This window comes from Mobula birostris, chromosome X, assembly GCF_030028105.1.
Source record: "Mobula birostris isolate sMobBir1 chromosome X, sMobBir1.hap1, whole genome shotgun sequence".
Classification (NCBI taxonomy): domain Eukaryota; kingdom Metazoa; phylum Chordata; class Chondrichthyes; order Myliobatiformes; family Myliobatidae; genus Mobula; species Mobula birostris.
The window spans coordinates 79,067,172-79,083,145 of record NC_092402.1 but is presented as its reverse complement, the minus strand read 5'-3'; the positions used below and the strand labels follow the sequence as shown (position 1 = coordinate 79,083,145).

The 15,974-nt window shown below is 41.3% G+C and overlaps 1 protein-coding gene across 1 annotated transcript in view; it reads right to left on the bottom strand.

The window, feature by feature from the left end:
• LOC140191884 (supervillin-like) overlaps positions 1–15,974 on the bottom strand; it is a 263,570-nt gene that overhangs the window by 39,356 nt on the left and 208,240 nt on the right. Inside the window, 5 exon segments of the mRNA XM_072249701.1 lie at positions 250–405; positions 1,445–1,617; positions 4,221–4,398; positions 8,931–9,017; positions 15,228–15,320. Coding sequence (XP_072105802.1) covers positions 250–405; positions 1,445–1,617; positions 4,221–4,398; positions 8,931–9,017; positions 15,228–15,320 — 687 coding nt within the window.

Sequence of the window (15,974 nt, the reverse complement as noted above, 5' to 3'; positions counted from 1 at the left end):
ACTATTCTGAGGTTGTGCTCTCTGGTCCTAGACCCCCACTATATAATAACACCTCCACATCCATTCTACCTAGGTCTTTCAACATTTGATAGGTTTCAATGAGATCCCCCTTCATTCTTCTGAGTTCTAGTGAGTACAGGCCCAGGTTCCTCATATGATAAGCCTTTCAATCCCAGAATCATTTTCGTGAACCTCCTCTGAACCCTTTCCCACAGCTTTAAGCACTGCTGTCAGTGGGACAATAGTTACCCTTAACTTGCAGCAACATTCGCTTGTTGAAGGGAAGTGTGCTGTTACTGGACGGCTGGTCTGTCATCTTCACGTTGCGAAGGTTCACATTTCTGAAGTTCTCTATGCTCGTTAGCCCTGCCAATGCCACATCCGCGTAGTTTGAGTGCTTGGCCACTGGAGGTATGCAAAAGTGTTCACAAGGAAGACCAATAAATTTAAGGAACAACAATAAATATCTTTCTTACATGCTGGTCACGTTATGTTTTATATCAAGCATGCAGGGAACAAATTTCTGGATCAGCACAAAATGACCCTAAAGTAACCTTGGAGAAGATTGAGTTGAGAAGAAATTTCTTCACTCATAGGGTAGTGGATCATTTGGAGTGACTGCAGAGGCTCGGCTACTGAGTTTCTTCTCAGCATAGAAGGGATACGGAGACATGGGGATAGTGCGTGAAAGTGGCACTGAGGTAGGAGATTAGCCAAGAGCCTGCAAGCTCTGAAGCCCAAGCAGTCTACCCGACTCTAATTCTTCATGTTCCAATGGAAACAGTTAAATAAAGCTGTATTGGATGACACGCCATCTGCGCTGTGTTCAAGGCAAGACGGAGTATACAGTCTGGAACATAATAACGTGCTACCCACTAGGTTTATAGTCACCGTATAAGCAACCATTATTTAATTGACACAAATTAAAATACCCAGCTGTCGTGTTCTCTCATTTACTCAGGTGGTCTACTTGCAGTGACCCTGTACTGCAAAAGCCTACTCTTAGACAAGTGGAATTGTTCTCTTTAAGTGGGGGGTGGGGGGGGGGGTGGGCAAAAGGGAGATTTAATACTGGTTTCTAATATTAGAAGGGGTTTCAATGGAGTAAGTCAGTCAAAATTATCTTAGTAACCACAGGATTTAAGGAAAGTAGTCAAAGAACTGAGGCCATGTGAAGAAATATATTTTTATGTAGATAACAATATAATCTGGAGTTCATGACCTGAAAAGGTGGTGAAAATAGAGTCAATCATAACTTTCAAAATGGATATATTAAACATACAAGGGAGAAACTATATGGACCTGCAGAAAAGAGCTGTGACTTTGGAAAAATCTGGCATGGACACAGGGACCTCCCCTGTGATGAATCTTCATGCAGGATGACTATGCAGAGAATACTGCTGTTACGTATTGTCTCTCACAAAGGCAGATCTCTCTAACTTACTCTTCTCAGCTCGAATCCTCCTGGCCTCCACTGTGGCCACGTTCAGACGCTGCTCTGTATACTCCAAACGGATGTCATCTCGGGCAGCCAGCGCTCTCAGGGGATTGCGAGAAGACTGTGTTCTGCGAAGAGGTCTCACTGCTCGCTTGTGTTCTGCCACTTCAGAAATCAGTCTACAGGAACAAACGCTAAAGATCAACATCTCTCTCAGTGAGAAGCCACCTTAACCACGCTATGTGTTACGTTGGTGTGATCTGACCCAAAGAGGACATTTGCACTTTGTGCTTTGAGTCTGACACAGCCTCAGCATTTTACTGATAGAGAAACAAACTCAGTAAAAATTGCACTCTCCTTCACTCTTGAACTGAACACTTTCCTCAGTCAGCCTTACTAAAGCTAAATGTGAACAAGTGGAACAGCACATTATCTTCTGCCTGGGCACAAGGCAAACATCTAGAATCAACTGTGAAGTTTTCAACTTCATGTAAATTGCTCTCTCATTATTTCCCACTATCCTGCTCGTCTCTTGTTCATCCCGTTTCCATTAAACCCCTCACTAATGGTGAGTCTGCATTCTCCATATCCTAATCCAGCTCAACCAATGTCCATTGTTTTACACTTCACCAACCACCCTATCCTCGCCCACCGCAGTTCTGCTTTTAGAACTGACACCCTTCCACCAGTTCTCAGGAAGGGTCTCTGACTTGAAATGTTATCTGCTTTCTCTTCCCACAGATATTCCTTGATTGACTGAGTTCCCCGTTATTCAGACAGAGAGTTAGCACCGGCCAGATTGGAAAGGTCAAGGTGCTGAGGCCTGAGGCAAGCTACGGGCCAATTAAGATCACTGCTCCACAACATTTGCTCAGCTCTGTGCTGAACTATGGGTTTCGGACTCTCTTTGCGGATTTCAGTTCAGAAACACTTTTTGCTTACAGTTACTGTCTGGCATGCTTTGTTTTCATTGTACATTCGGTGTTCGACAGTCCTTTTTATGGGTTATTTTATTCTTTTATTTTCTTACAGGCATGACGTGTTTTTTAAAATTCTCTGAGCATTGGGTGTAGACAGTTTTTTCATATATATGCGGTTTATTTTTGGATTTCTTTGTTTCATGGCTGCCTGTTTGGAGACGAATCTCAAGGTTGTATAATGTATAACTACTTTAATAATAAATGTATTTTAAACTTCTTCCAGTATGATTGTTTTTGCTCCTATTCTCGCTACAGTCCTGCTTTTAAGATGCAATTGGAGGACTGGTTTATAATGACAGTCCAGCTTTGTTTTCATATTGCTGCCCCAGGGTACTGAACAAGAAAGACGCTTGCTAAAAGCTAGATCCTCTCTTATCCTGAAGCTTCTACAGAGCATTGGGAGATTATGCACTCTCACACACTCACCCAGCCTAAGAAAGGGCCTGTGTCTAAGAAAGGATGTAAAACAGAACTGACATTGGAAAGAGTTCAAAGGAGGCTCACAAAAATGATTCTGGGATTGCAAGGCTTGTCACATGAAGAGCATTTGATGGTGCCGGGCCTGTACTCGCTGGAATTCAGAAGAATGAGGGGTGACCTCATTGAAATATATCAAATGGTGAAAGATCTTGATAGAGTGGATGTGGAAAGGATGTTTCCTATCATAAACAAGAGAAAATCTGCAGACTTTGGAAATCCAAGCAGCACACACAAAATGCTGGAAAATCTCAGCAGGCCAGGCAGCATCTATAGAAAAGAGTATAGGCGACATTTAGGGCTGAGACCCTTTATCAGTCCTGACTATGCTCTTCCCCCAGCATTTTGTATGGATTGCTAGGATGTTTCCTACCGTGTGGCAGTCTAAAACCAGAGGACACAGCCTTGGAATAGAGGGATGTCCATTTTTGAACAGAGATGAGAAAGAATCTCTTTAGCCAGGAGTGGTGAATCTTTGGAATTCATTGCAGCAGATGGCTGTGAAGGCCAAGTCATTGGTAGACATTGATAAGCTCTTGATTAGTTAGGACGTGAAGGGATACGGGGAGAAGGCAGGAGACTGGGGTTGAGAGGGAAATGGATCAGCCATGATGAAATGGCAGAGCAGACTTGATGGACCAAATGGTTTAATCCTGCTCCTATATCTTATGGTCTTAAAAGAGCCCAGGTCCCAGGGCAGATGAAAAGCTAGAGTCCCAATAGGAGCACCAATTTTGTTTGCTGTGCTTTAGAATTTCAACGTATTAAGAAGGCTATCTGGCCCTCAGAACCTAGCCCATTGCAATTTAATCATCTGGTCTTCTCTCTCACGCTGTTTCCAAAAGCCATCTGTTGACTGGTCCAAGTATTGAATGGACTTCTAGGCAGCAGGTCGGATTCTTAGTCACACTCATCATACTCTTTGATCATTTATAACTCATGCAAGGTGCCTAATTATACTCTGTAAGTTAAATTAAAGATCACTGTAAACACTGGAAATCTGAAATAAATCAGAAAAGGCTGGGAGTTTAATGTGAAATGTTAACACTCTCTCTTTCTGCAATGCTACCTGACCTGCTCAGTTTTTCCAGAATTTTCTGATTTGATGCCTAATTATCTTCATCTGCTTTCCTTCGCAGTTTTGGACTATACCTTTGATCATGGCTTAATCCTACCATACTTGTTAATTAGCTTCAGTTTAAGTGACAGCAGGTTACAGCACGCACTTATATCTTTGATTATTTTTAATTTGAAACAAAATACATCTACTCCTGTTCCTATAAGATTCTAACAAAATCATTCCAGTGAAACAACTGAATTCTTACCTTGGGGTGTTGGATTCAAAAATGTCATCAAAATTCTCTTTAATTTCCACCACAGTTGATGTCAGAAGGGTTGGTGTGTGCTTATAGAATTTACTGAAGGTGTCATCGTCATCAGGCTTTAGTACTTCCTTCACTGATTGTTCTGTCACTGTGATCATCATCTCTTCATTGCTAGTATCTGGGAAGAGATTGTACAAGTCAGGTTTGTCAGACAAAGATCTGGAAATTCAGAGTTTATTCCCAGTTAATTTATCTAACTACCAACAGGATGAAAAGTCTGATAAGGCCCCAGGACTTACAAAACACTTCAAAGTTCAAAGTAAATTTACTATCAAAGTACGTATATGTCACCATATGCAACCTTGAGTTTATTTCTTGCAGGCATATGTCCAATTCCACAACAGGAATGTCATTTTTTCCTCTAAAAATGGGCTTTCTATATTCATCTAAGAAAGTTTAATTCACTGGAAAAATCAAAATTCACTCTTCACAGGTATTTTGTAGAAGTAGGACAAATGTAAATACCACAAGTCAGTATTCTTGATAGTTGATCTACAGTAACAGGAAAGTCCTAGTTACATTCCTAGTCTGTGTAAAAGTTTATTCATTTAAGTCAGGAAGACAGGTTGGGTATCTCAATACTCATATAGTACCCAGGAGAAAGCTATCATGGATTGCTATTCCTCAGGTTGGTGGATAAATGAGAAGATTTATATTCCACAGCCAAAATGAATAATTCAAAGATGAGAGTCTATATCCTACTGTGGCTGTTGTGGAATTTAAATCAAGGCAATAGACCTATTTGGAATTGTTAATTAAAATGCAATCTCTTAATGGTCAAATGGCCATGTCCTTCAGAGGAGGAAATCTGCTGTTCTTGCCCAGTCTGATCTACATGCCTTTTCAAATCCACAGCAAGTCATTCTGTTGTACCATAGCCAAATGTGGTTCACTGCCACCTTCTCAAGGGCTGAGGAATAGGCAACAAATGCTGGCATTACCAGCCATGCCCAGACCAAGGAAAAAACGATAAATTAAAACAAAAATTCAGGAACAATACCCAGAGAGACCTGTGCAAACAGACCTTTCTTGACCAAGATATTATTAGCAGTATTATTTTAGTTTGATGTTGGCCCATTTTGAATTTAATGGATTGGTGTCATCAGAAGTAACACTAAATAGAAAATATTTACTGTACTGAAGATGTCTACTTTGATGAAGCACTGCTACAGTAAAGTATCTCATTTTAGGCCCAGTTTAATGACGAATTTAACACAGCAAGTATGTGACGAGCAAGAGGATAAGACGTGAGAGAATAGGATCAATTAAGTGTGACAGTGGAAAAGTGTGTATGGAACCGCAGGAGGTAGCGGAGGTACTTAATGAATACTTTTCTTCAGTATTCACTACGGAAAAGGACCTTGGCGATTATAGGGATGACTTACAGTGGATTGAAAAGCTTGAGCATACAGACATTAAGAAAGAGGATGGGCTGGAGCTTTTGGAAAGCATCAAGTTGGATAAGTCACCGGGACTGGGCAAGATATACCCCAGGCTACTGTGGGAAGCGAGGGAGGAGATTGCTGAGCCTCGGGCAATGATCTTTGCATCATCAATGGAGATGGGAGAGGTTCTGGAGGATTGGAGGGTTGCAGATGTTGTTCCCTTATTCAAGAAAGGGAGTAGAGACAGCCCAGGAAATTATAGACCAGTGAGTCTTACTTCAGTGGTTGGTAAGTTGATCGAGAAGATCCTGAGAGGCAGAACTTACGAACATTTGGAGAGGCATAATATGATTAGGAATAGTCAGCATAGCTTTGTCGAAGGCAGGTCTTGCCTTATCAGCCTGATTGAATTTTGAGGATGTGACTAAACACATTGATGAAGGAAGAGTAGTAGATGTAGTGTATGTGGATTTCAGCAAGGCATTTGATAAGGTACCCCATGCAAGGCTTATTGAGAAAGTAAGGAGACATGGGATCCAAGGGGACATTGCTTTGTGGATCCAGAACTGGCTTGTCCACAGAAGGCAAAGAGTGGTTGTAGACAGGTCATATTCCGCATGGAGGTTGGTGACCAGTGGTGTGCTTCAGGGATCTGTTTTGGGACCCCTTCTCTTTATGACTTTTATAAATGACATGGATGAGGAAGTGGAGGGATCGGTTAGTAAATTTGTTGATGACACAAAGGGTGGGGGTGTTGTATATAGTGTGGAGGGCTGTCAGAGGTTACAGCGGGACATCAATAGAATGCAAAACTGGGCTGAGAAGTGGCAGATGGAGTTCAACCCAGATAAGCGTGAAGTGGTTCATTTTGGTAGGTCAAATATGATGGCAGAATATAGTATTAATGGTAAGACTCTTGGCAGTGTGGAGGATCAGAGGGATCTTGGGGTCTGAGTCCATAGGACACTCAAAGCTGCTCCACAGGTTGACTGTGTGGTTAAGAAGGCATACGGTGCATTGGCCTTCATCAATCATGGGATTGAGTTTAAGAGCTGAGAGGTAATGTTGCAGCTATATAGGACCCCGGTCAGAACCCCACTTGGAGTACTGTGCTCAGTTCTGGTCACCTCACTACAGGAAGGATGTGGAAACCATAGAAAGGGTGCACAGGAGACTTACAAGGATGTTGCCTGGATTGGAGAGCGTGCCTTATGAGAACAGGTTGAGTGAACTTGGCCTTTTCTCCTTGGAGTGACAGAGGATGAGAGGTGACCTGATAGAGGTGTATAAGATGATGAGAGGCATTGATCATGTGGATAGTCAGAGGTTTTTTTCCCAGGGCTGAAATGGCTAACATGAGATGGCACAATTTTAAGGTGCTTGGTACAGGTACAGAGGAGATGTCAGGGGTAAGTTTTTTTTACGCAGAGAGTGGTGAGTGCGTGGAATGGGCTGTCGGTGACGGTGGTGGAGGCAGATACAATAGGGTCTTTTAAGAGACTCCTGGATAGGTACATGGAGCTTAGAAAAATAGAGGGCTATGGGTAACTCTAGATAATTTCTAAAGTAAGTACATGTTCGGCACAGCATTGTGGGCCGAAGGGCCTGTATTGTGCTGTAGGTTTTCTATGTTCTATGTTCTGGAGCAAAGCTTGACCATTGATGTTTAAAGCCCTCCTACTTTTAATCTGCTCCTCTCACTTCCTGCCCTATCATGCATCACGAGTTTTCGCTGGTCATCTGTAAAGCTTAAGAATCATCTCCTGAAGTTTCTTTTCTAAACCTCCAGGAGGTGCAGTGGTGCAGTTTGTGGAAACATTAGCTCACAGTGCCAGAGGCCTGGTTAAATGATAGCCCCCAGTGCTGACTGTGTTGAGTTTTCATCTTCTCCCTGTGACTGAGTGAATTTTCTCTGACCGCATTGATTTCTTCCCCCATTACAAAGACGTGCAGGTTTGGAGGTTAATTTGCCACTGTAAATTGTCTCTACTCTATAGGTGGGACGTACAATATGGGAGGAGTTGGCAAGAAAGTGGGGAGAACAAAACAAGGTGCTGTTGCTTTGTTTTGAAACTGTCTCAGTGGACATGCAGCCCTACAGCTCACTCTGTTGTGTGTGATGGTTCCTTATCCAAAGCCTCAGTCATAATCATGACTCACGTTAACTGAGTGGTCTGACAACACACACAACAATGCACATTGGATAGAATCTGCAGTAAACTGGCTGCGATGTTTTGAAATTATAAACTACTGTATAGAAATAAGAAACAACTGTCTCCACTTTCTGCATTCTACTGAACTATTTTAACCTAAATGATTATTAAAGGTTTGTGAGCATTGATTGGATTGGACTGTGATTTTCTGAGATGTATAGCAAATAGTTTCTGATTTCCTTGCATCATATACATTATCTTTTTTCCCATCTGGGAACATAGCATGCTTCTTAATTCTTTGAAATATGAATCTACTTCAAATTGGGTCCCTTTCTCTTCAATGGTCGCCATGGTAAGGTAGCAGTTAGTGCAGCACAATTACAACTCGGGGCATCTGAGTTTGGAGTTCAATTCTGACATCATCCGTAAGATGTTTGTACAGTCCAGAAGTACATGGGTTCCTCCCACGGTCCAAAGCCATATCGGTCAGTAGGTTAATTGGTTGATTGTAAATTGTCCCATGATTAGAGTAGGGTTAAATCGGGGTTCGCTGGGTGGTGCAGTTCAGAGGGCCTGAAGGGCCTATTCCATGCTGTATTTCTAAATAACCAACAAAAAAACAAATAAATAAATAAATTCAGCAAATGAATCAGTGTTCTTGTGCACATTCAACTGTTATTAGTTTATGACAGTTAAAATGAGCTGCAATTATTGCTGGGGCTTTGAAAGTGGAACCACCATCCACAGCAGAATGAGTTGCATATTAACTCACACAATTTGAAACCACAACCGAATCACTTCAATTGACTGCAAAATTTCTATTCCGACCCACAAATGACTGCCTTACTTCGCACATCAACACATTTCTGCATCATATACAATCATTGTTCCAAGTCAGCAATAGTGATTAGTGCTGCACTGGAGCCCAAACCAATATTAGAAAAAAGATACTTGTAACCCTTTTCAAGCAGCTCCTGATCTGTATCAGGGTACATTATGAGTGGAAGGTAATTTGGGTCCCAAGTCCTTTACAGGTGGTTGACTATCGATGGCTTGAGAGGCCACAGATAGAGCAATGACTTCAAATTGAAATTCAAATGCATCAGTCTTACTCTTGGAGTGAAGCTTATTGAGGAAGGTTTCCAAGTTATCCAGCGTAGCATCGCTCTCCAGGGGCACATCAGGGTGACTTGTAATCTCTGAAACACGATTTTAAGGTAAGCAACTCCAAGAGATCATACTACAGCATTACCCATCCTAAAAATTTGACTTTAATTGGAGTCCTAACACAATATGCTTGCATCAGTCCCCCACACTGCAATGCACAGCTGGACCACTCCTGCAAAACCTGAAAACAAAGTTATGTCTTGGTTCACGTGTATAACATCCAGACACCTGACTGTCCTTGGAAGAGAATATAGAAATTAGATATTATCACACAGACATTTTTGGGAATTTGATTTCTGTCTGTTTAGTCTTGTGTAAAAATTGAAACGAATCTTATATCATTAACATTTTTTCAGTTAACTCCTTGGCCACCTTCTTTATATATTGAGGTATAACTTGCCCAGGTAAAACAAATAAAAAAGATGGGGCAAATTTTAATACTCAGGAGAAGTGTCTTTGAGTGTAAAATGGTGGGAAGGCAGAATTAAACTGATATGGTGAACCAAGTGGGCTTTATGCCAACAACCAAAAGACCATAACTCTCGGGTACTAGAGGAAAACCCTCGGGAAATATGATAGTCAATCTCTGCGATTTGGTGGCTGAATGATTTTATTCATTTAAAGGCTTCATTCCCATAATAAAATACCACTGTAAAGGTGATGCCAAAGCCTCTATTTGCTTCAGGTCGACATGAATTTCCTGATTGAATCGTGGGCCTGCTGGCTTCCAAGGCTGCCTGGCACTTACTATTGAAAGTAAGGTGAAAATGTGGCAGAAAACAATGTAACTGATAAGATTGCTTGACTGCCTGGGCATGCTATTGAGCTAAGTTTGTCAGAAGTGGTGTCAATCAGATTGGGTGAGAGTGTGGGTTTGCAGCTGGGTGTAGTTTCCACACGTACATTAATTCCATTCAGCTGGCAACTGACACATCCCCAAATCTTGCAGCAGGGATCATCAACATGTGCTTGATATGTTGTTCATGTTCCTGGGTGCAACATATTGATGCATTACAAAGAAGGCATGACAGCGGCTACACTTCATTAGGAATTTCAGGAGAATTGGTATGTCACTAAAGACACTTACAAATTTCTACCGATGTATCATGGAGAGCATTCTAACTGGTTGCATCACCATCTGGTATGGAAGGGGGCACTGCAGAGGATCAGAAAAAGCTGCAGGAAGTTTTAAGCTCAGCCAGCCCCATCATGGACACTGGCCTCCTCAGCATCGAGAACATCTTCAAATGGTGAGGTCCCAAAAAGGCAGCGGTCATCATTAAGGACATCCATCACCCAGGACATGGCCTCCTCTCATTGCTACCATCAAAGTGGAGGTACAGAAGCCTGAAGACACACACTCAATACCTCAGAAACAGCTTCTTCCCCTCCACCATCAGATTTCTGAATGGACAATGAATCCATGAAAACAACATCACTATTTTTTCCTCTTCTCCTTTGCACTAACTTTTTAAAAATATGTATTTCTTACTGTAAGTTATAGTTTATTATTATTATGTATTGCAATGTATTGCTGCCACAAAACAACAAATTTCATGACATACGCCAGTGATGTTAAACATGATTCTGATTAGGTAGCAGCAGAAATATTCACAACTGATGTTCCCAAATCAGGATGATGGGCAATTTGGAGGAAAACCTGCAGATGGTGGTGTTGCTATTCACCAGCTGCCTTTGTCCTTCTCAGTGGCATGGCTACATTTACAGGAGGTGCTATTGGAATAGCCTTGTATGTCGGCAGAGTATCCTCAAAAGGGGAACAAAAGACCATAAGACTATAAGAAATTGTGGGAGAATTAGGCGACTCGGCCCATTGTCTACACTGTCATTCCATCATGGTTAATTTATTATCCCTCTCAACACCATTCTCCTGCCTTTACCCCGTAACTTTTAATGCCTTGATTAATCAAGAACCTATCAAGGTCTGCCTTAAATATACCCAATAACTTAGCCTGTTTAGCTATCTGTGGCAAAGAACTCCACAAATTCATCACCCTCTAGCTAAAGAAATTCTTCATCTCTGTTCTAAATGGATATCCCTCTATTCTGAGTTTGTGACCTCTGGTCCGAGACTCTCTCACTATAGGAAACGTCTTGTAACACACTCATTCTATATCAGCTTTTCAATATTCGATGGGTTTCAATGAGATACATCCTTTCTTTTAAACTCCAGTGAGTACAGGCCTAGAGTCATCAGACACTCCTCATACATTAATCCCTTCATCCCTGGAATCATTCTCGTGAATATCCTCTGGACTCTCTCCATTGCCTGCACATCCTTTCTTAGACAAGGGCCCCAAGCTGCTCACAATACTCCAAGTGTGGTCTGCTGAATGTCTTATAAAGTCTCAGCATTACATCCTGGCACTTGAATTTATTAGAAACATAGAAAAATAGAAAACCTACAGCACAATACAGGCCCTTCGGCCCACAAAGTTGTGCCGAACATGTCCCTACCTTAGAAATTACTAGGGTTACCCACAGTCCTCTATTTTTCTAAGCTCCATGTACCTATCCAAAAGTCTCTTAAAAGACCCTATCGTATTTGCCAAAGACCCTATCGTATTCTCTCATAATGAATGCTAACATTGCATTTGCCTTCCTTACTACCAACTCAACCTGCAAGTTAACCTTCAGGGAATCCTGCACAAGGACTCCCAAGTCCCTTTGTGCCTCTGATTTCTGAATTTTCTCCTCGTTTAGAAAATAGTCTACACCTTTATTCCATCTACCAAAGTGCATGACTATGCACTTCCCTACACTAATATATGCAATCTACCACTTATTTGCCCATTCTCCAAATTTGTCTAAGCCCTTCTGCAGACACCCTGCTTCCTCAACCCTACCTGCCCCTCCACCTATTGTCTTATCATCTGCAAACTTTGCAGCAAAGACATCAATTCCATCATCCAAATCATTAACATACAAAGTGAAAAAAAGTGGTCTAAATACCAGCCCCTGTGGAACACCACTAGTCACCAGCAACCAACCAGAAAAGGGCTCCCTTTATTCCCACTCTCTGCCTCCTGCCAATCAACCACTGTGTTATCCATGCTAGAATCTTTCCTGTAATACCATGGGCTCGTGACTTGTTAAGCAGCTTCAAGTTGGCATATTGTCAAAGGCTTTCTGCAAATCTAAGTAAGAAACATCCATTGACTCTCCTTTGTCTATCCTGCCTGTTGTTTCCTAAAATAATTCCAACAGATTTGTCAGGCAAGATTTCCCCTTTAGAAAACCATGCTGAGTTTGACCTATTTTGTCACGTGCTTCTAAGTACCCCCAAAGCCTTATCCTTAATAATAGACTCCAACATCTTCACAACCACTGAAGTTAGGTTAACTGGTCTAATTTCCTTTCTTCTGCCTCCCTCCCTTCTTAAAGTGTGGAATGAAATTTACAATTTTCCCATCTTCAGGAACCATTCCAGTATCTAGTGATTCTTGAAAGATCATTACTAATGCTTCCATATTCTCTTCAGCTACCTCTTTCAGAAACCTGTGGTGTAGTCCACCTGGTCAACGTGACGTATCTAACTTCAGACCTTTTAGCTTCCCAAGCAACTTCTCCTTAGTAACAGCAACTACATTCACTTCTGCCCCCCGACACTCTCACAGTTCTGGCATTTTACTAGTGTCTTCTACAGTGAAAACTGATGCAAAATATTTGCTAAGTTTGCTTGCCATTTCTTTGTCCCCCATTACTACCTCGGCAGTATAATTTTTCAGCTGTCTGATATCCACTCATGTCTCAATTTTACTCTTCATATATCTGAAAAAGCTTCTTGTATCCTCTTATTATTAGCTAGCTTCCCTCCATATTTCATCTTTTCTCTCCTTATGGGTTTTTTAGTTGCCGCCTCTTGTTTTTTAAGACTCCCCAATCCTTTACCTTCTCATTAATTTTCCCTATATTATATGGCTTCTCTTTTGCTTTCATGCTGTCTTTGACTTCCCTTGTCAGCCATGGTTGCCTCATCCTCCTTTTGGAATACAATTTCATGTTTGGGATGTATCTATCTAAATCTAAACTCAATAGCTATTTCAAGACACTATGCGGATATTCATTTGACAAGCTTTGTTGGACCGAATGGCCTGTTCTTGGCAAGAACTTTCTAATGTTCTAATCTGCCCCTTCTGAATTGCTCCCAGAATTTCCAGCCATTGCTGTTCTGCCATTATCTCTGATAGTGTCCCCCCTCCAATCAATTTTGGCCAGCTCCTCTCTCATGCTTCTGTAATTCCCTTTACTCCACTGTAATTCCAATACATCTGACTTTCGCTTCTCCCTCTTAAACTGCAGGGTGAATTCTATATTCTGATCACTGTCTCCTAATGGGTCCTTTAGCTTTAAGCTCAAATCTGGTTCATTACACAGCACCCAATTGAGAATTGCTTTTTCCCTAGTGAGCTCAACCACAAGCTGCTCTAAAAAGCCATCTCATAGGCATTCTAGAAATTCCCTCTCTTGGGATCCAACACCAACCTCATTTTCCCAAACTACCTGCATATTTAAATCCTCAATGACTATCATTATATTGCCCTTACTACATGCATTTTCTATCTCCTGTTGTAATTTGTAGCTCACATGCTGGCTATTGTTTGGAGGCCTGTATAAAACTCCCATGAGGGTCTTTCACACTTGCAGTTTCCTAATTCTACGCACAAGAATTCTACATCTTCTGATTCCATGTCAGCTCTTTCTAAGGATTTCATTTCATTTTTTTTAGATCAACGGAGCCACCCAACCCCTGGGCTTACTTGCCTGTCCTTCCAATACAATGTCTATTCTTGGATGTTAAGCTCTTAACTGTGATTTCCTTTCAGCCATGACTCAGAGATGCCCACAACGTCATTCCTCCCAATCTCTAACTGCGCTACAAGATCATCTACCTTACTCTGTATACCGCGTGCATTCAAATATAACACCTTCAGTCCTGCATTCATCAACCTTTTCAATTTTGACCCACGTTACACTTCACCTCATCCCACTGACTGCAAGTTTCCCCTATTATCTGCCTTTCCTTCCTCATACTCTCACTACACCCTACATCTACTTGTATACTAACTGTCCCATCCCTAGCCCCATCACTCTGGTTCCCAAACCCCTGCCAAATTAATGCAATATGAAAAAAAATATTGTGTTACTAATCACAACCAGCAAGAAATAACACGCAGCACACTGTCAAAATGTTTGTAAATACCGTAATGTAACTAGATTGGTCTGATATTCCCTACAAGCTCTCATGCCCAGGCAGTGTTTGTTTCCTGGTAAGTGTGACAGAGCTCGTTAGATCTGCCTGCCAATTCTCACTCCACCTCCAACTCCCACTGGGTACAGACTCAAATGGGACAGGTTCCTGCAAGTATGAATAACTGGCATTATGGTACAGAGTTAACAAGTTTAAACAATATCTATTGCTGTGTGGTCTATTGCAAAAACTTCATGTGTGCACCAATAGGATTACAAATTAATGAAATATATAAATTAAGATAAAACAATGAGAATTGAAAATACAGAATGTTCAATCATGTAGGATTAGAATTATATTCTGTGCCCAGAGTAATTAATGATTCATGACCAATATAGTTGTGAGTGAGCATTGAATAACTTAGGATTTCTTGCACTCAGGAGATGCAGGGATTGGAGGGAGCCTCTGTCCTAAGAAGTTCTACATCTTGAGCTTGAAGCTATGGGGTCAGAATCTCACTCTGGAGTCCATCCTGGAGCAGAGACTGTGAATTCTATTTTGTCATCCTGAAGAAGGAGCTCAACCCAAAACGTCAATGTTTATTATTTTCCATGAATGTTCCCTGATATGCGGAGTTCCTCCAGTATTTTGTGTATGTTGCTCTGGATTTCCAGTACCTGGAGAATCTCTTGTATTTATGATTGTGTTTACTGGGTGACGGAAGATGTCTCTCATCTTACAAGCATGGGAACTGAAAGCAGCTTCCTACTATTTTGGTCTTATCAATTGTCAATCAGTATGACTATGGTTCTTGACAGGCAAGAAGTGTTCACCATGTTAACACACTTGATAGAATATCTGCATAATTACTACAGATCTTTCAACTTTACAGTTTCTTTATTTCAGCATTAGTGATGCCAATTACTGAGTGCTTTGAAAATGATGTTCCTTTCATGTGCTCCATTTTAATTTTTTTCGTTTGTGTTCTTGAAGCTTAGATTGAACTGAAGTATTCTGAAACTCCACTCACCTTCCAAGGGTCTAGTTGGGGTACCTGTTGCTGCGGCAGTTTTCCTGAAGGGAATAACTGTCTCATCATTTCCTGTACTGGTAGACACTAAACCTGCAGTTTATTAAAAAAAAATCAGGAAGATTATAAACATATCTTTAAAAAAAGCATGCTAAAGACATGTCAGATTAATGTAATAAGAAAAGCCAATGCTACTTTAACCTGAGATTATAAAAGAACTGATATTTGCCCCTTCCTTACTTTGTACCGAGGAAAGCCCACAGACCCTGGTCAAGTAACCCAACTCAGCAACAATTGAAGTCTTAAAAGCACACCTGGGCTAGGAAGAGGAGAAAGAAATTAACAGTTGCTTCTGCTCTTGGTACTTTCCAATTACCCTCAATAAGCTATGTTGAGTGATTCATGAAAAATCCCCGATAGTCTCTCTCCCTATTTTTGTCTCTCCTTCTGCTCTCTATACCACTATTCATATCAGATTATACCCTTCCCTTCCCAAAAGTGAATTTCACTATCCTGAAGGTATAGTGGATACAGAAAGCTTCCCAATATCTAAAAATAGCTGGAGAAGCCCAAAAGGGATCTGGACTGAAACCAAAGTCATCATTTTCCAGGTTGGACACCAAATGTTGAATGACTTCCTTTTGTGTTGTGAACTTTTATGATTTTTTTTGCATAGTAGGGGAACTAAGGGTTATGGGGGAAAAGGCAGGTAGGTGGAGATGAGTCCATGGCCAGATCAGCCACGAT